Genomic DNA, 3,467 nt, shown 5'->3' on the forward strand with positions numbered 1-3,467 from the left:
GGCGCTTGCGCCGGGACAGGAGGTCGTGCCGCAGATTGTTGCATCCCCACCAGGATATCCAGCTGGCCCTCTAAACGAATCTGCTGACGCTCCAGCGTCGAAAGACGGTCCCGAACAGCCTCAAAAGAGCTCTTAACCCGAGCAAGGATCTCACGAAGAAGTTGCATCTCGTGCCGTAGAGCATCAAATGCTTCAGCCGAAATTTCGGCCCCCTCCCGCGCTGCTTGATGCGCGGAAGAACCTTCAGTTTCATGTGGAGAAACTCTTAAAGCGACGTCGTAGTGAGGGTCAATACCAGTATCTGGTGAAGTGGCTAGGATACCCCTCTTCTGAAAACTCTTGGGAGCTCGAGGTACCTTTTCGGCAAGATTGCCCGTGGGCCGTTGATGTTTTGAGTGCCAAGCTCAGGGTCAACTCACGTCAAACGACGCTTCCCACCACTAGACGTAGGATTACGTGGATCTATAGCCTCAGTGCGGCTTCGATCCATGATTGTACGGCTAACCAAAGCACTGAAATATCGGCTAGGCCTTTCTTCGGTTTGTGGCATACATGCCGAACGTAACTGGCCTTTGGCCTTAAGCTTAGCGAAATCAAATCGAGCTTCCGTTCCAAACGAACATCAGCTCTATCCGCAGACTCTCTGATATTCCTGATGCCTGGTGGACCCAGTTCTCAAATGAGACTTCGTTTTCAATCCTTGTTTCGCTTCGAAACAAAACGATCGGAATTTCCCTCATAGAGGTCACCTAAGCCCCACGCGCTTGATCACGTAAATGCGTCAGATACTGGCTTCGCGTCATTACCTTTGGCGTAAGGTATTGCTCATGAAGAGCTTTGCGGGCAGCGTTCTCCTCCAGCGTCCTCGCCGGGTCACCAGAGATCCAGATGGCCAAGCTATGACCCCATATCTCTTTGAGACGCTCGTCCGCACAAAGCGGAGTGAATCTATATTCACTATGAGCTTTAGCATTCGCTATCTCAGCAGCTTGACGACGAGGTCTTTCCTCTATGAGGATTATCTGCTTTTGCTCTTCATCGAGCGGATTCGTAATGATGTTGGACTCAGGGTCCCGTGTCCTGCTCAATGCAGTTGAGACATCAGCGGCACCACGTTCTGGGAACGGATTCGGGGCCCGCCGACGTTCATCCGGAGGAGAAGGCGTGAGGGAACACCGCTCTTTTTTCTCCTCTGATTGAGAGTGACTTTCAAAGTCCACCATTCCCTCATCGTCGAGGGAGGTGCTCAAAGTCTGTGACTCACGCTTGATTGTCATTAGACAAAGGAATGAAAAACACAACCGAACGTTTAGCTGTTTAAGTTCCAACCTCAAAGAGGAAATGAAGCGAATGTTGTCACTCGGTGTCAACAGTCTGATGGGGGAGTATGTAATGGGGCACACATCGGTTAAAGAAGCGTTGTTATGGTACATTTACTTTATGGGTAAAATACCCTTTTATCTAATTTCATAGTAGTGAGTTACTCAAATCCCATTCATTATGGTAACAAATGTGGTCGCAGCCAGATATAAATCTGGCGGCCAAAATCTATTTTTAAATTAGCTAGGGTAAGGTTTTAAAATCTAAATAATTAAATAAAGTACACTTCCCCTTTTGATCTTAAGGCGTTAAGTGCCTTCCTAAGGCTTGCGCATTGATCTGTAAGAGATAGAAGCCTTTCTAAGGTATATCCTCTTGGGCACAAGTTGCCACTTGGTTCTATGAATTACTGAATCCTTTGAACTAGGATTCCTTAAGCTATAATAGCTTGTACAACTCCCTGAGTTGTTAAACCCATTAGTTCAATAGAACTAAGTGACTCCCTGAGTCTGAAAGTCTTCCTCTGACTTTAGGAGCGAGGTAGCTCCGCTACAGCCTCCAGCTTCGGGTATTGTAGAAATCGAAATAAATATCGTAATGCTCCTGGGTGCTTGGAAATTCAAATGTATTATTTCTTGCATTGCGCCGGTGCGCATAGGTGGATATTATTCCATTGTAAAAGCTTCCTCGTGTACACATAATCCATTTTGTAAAAGCTTCGTCGTTATCGTTTAGCAGTAAGCCTTGAGTGGCTTGCCCACTTCATCCATGTTTGCCTCGGTCGGCATATCAAGTATACGCATGTACGCCGCACCTACTGCTGGCCTGTAGTAACGTATCGATATTCAGTATCGCCTTCTAAGGATACTGAGGCTGCTGTGACTCTCACAGTATATGCATCCGCGCCATATGCTGTATGAATAGGTCGCTCTTCGGTACACAGGAGGTCATCTAGGTCATCTAGCAGGTAGGCCTGGTCCAAGGTGGGCAACCCTCGTCGCGCATGGACTATGTCGAGCCAGTCCCGATCTGTAATCCGCTTTAAAATTAGATTGTTCACTTTGGCCGAGTCTTCGAATACGTTCAATTGACTCATGTCAGCAGAAGCTAATCGAATCTTTCCATCCACCTCGAGGCCGTCCCCTTCCATAGCTAATATTTTCGTTGATTTTTACTCACGTTTGATAATGCGTAATTACCAGTTTTTCACGGACCAATTTTGGATTAGGTAAAATGATTGGCCAAAGGTATAACGAAGGATGATGAATGTACTCACTTCATTATATACCATCAACATTTTCTTTTATCAATTGATTAAACGCACACGAGACATGGATTCATATTGATTAGAGCTAATAAACCCGCATACTTAGATCGAGCTATGGTTACGAGTTATATTTCTAATGTCTAGGCAATGTCGACGGTGATTTCGCTTTCAAAAAAGTATTTCATATCGGAGTATCCATTTTTGAAGAGACGTGCAAGACAACTGAAACTGTCGAGCGCTTGATAACACGTCTCCCGTGACCATGCTAGGTGGGTGGGTTTGGTGTTGAAAATGACGATTGATAAGTCGAAATCTACTCTGGCGGCTAAAAGATTACAGAACTCATGTAACGGGCTAGAGTTGCCCTAATGTTACACAGTCCCCATTAAGTACATTTGGTACTTAAGGGGATGGTCAATTACTAAATAATAGTAATTAGACCCAACACTCGGGTGTGGTGCACATTTGTGACCAACCCTTGTGGATGTGATGCACATGGGTGCATTCACATTAGGAGGGATGACGCCCAGCGTCATCCATGATGACGGCTAGCGTCATCAGTTACGCGAGGTATCTAGAAAGATACGCTCGCAATACATATTAAATGATATCTATAGAGATATCATTTTAATTGGTAAAAATAGGTATTTATATTTAATTCTATTAAATATAAATCAGTCTGAAATTTACTACCTACTTGGTAAGTGCGCACAGGGAGACGGATTACCGCTCCCGTGACGTCACTTTACCAGAGTTCTTAGTGTGTTGGGTGAGGTCGCTTGCGCGCCCACCACAACTACCTCACTGCACGCAAGAGAAGCAGGTGCAAACCGCTTCCTCGCTGTGCTAGGGTGTGTGCTAAGTAGAGCGTGGCCGCATT

General features: G+C 45.8%; 1 protein-coding gene across 1 annotated transcript; it reads right to left on the reverse strand.

Moving 5' to 3' along the window:
* Window positions 1-2,134: 2,134 nt before the first annotated feature.
* CCR75_003596 (uncharacterized protein) lies at window positions 2,135-2,470 on the reverse strand (the record flags this gene model as incomplete). Its single annotated transcript, XM_067961690.1, has 1 exon — window positions 2,135-2,470. The coding sequence occupies one exon, from the start codon at window positions 2,468-2,470 to the stop codon at window positions 2,135-2,137; it is 336 nt and encodes a 111-aa protein (XP_067819049.1).
* Window positions 2,471-3,467: the final 997 nt, after the last annotated feature.

Source organism: Bremia lactucae, linkage group LG10 (genome assembly GCF_004359215.1).
Source record: "Bremia lactucae strain SF5 linkage group LG10, whole genome shotgun sequence".
NCBI classification, from domain to species: domain Eukaryota; phylum Oomycota; class Peronosporomycetes; order Peronosporales; family Peronosporaceae; genus Bremia; species Bremia lactucae.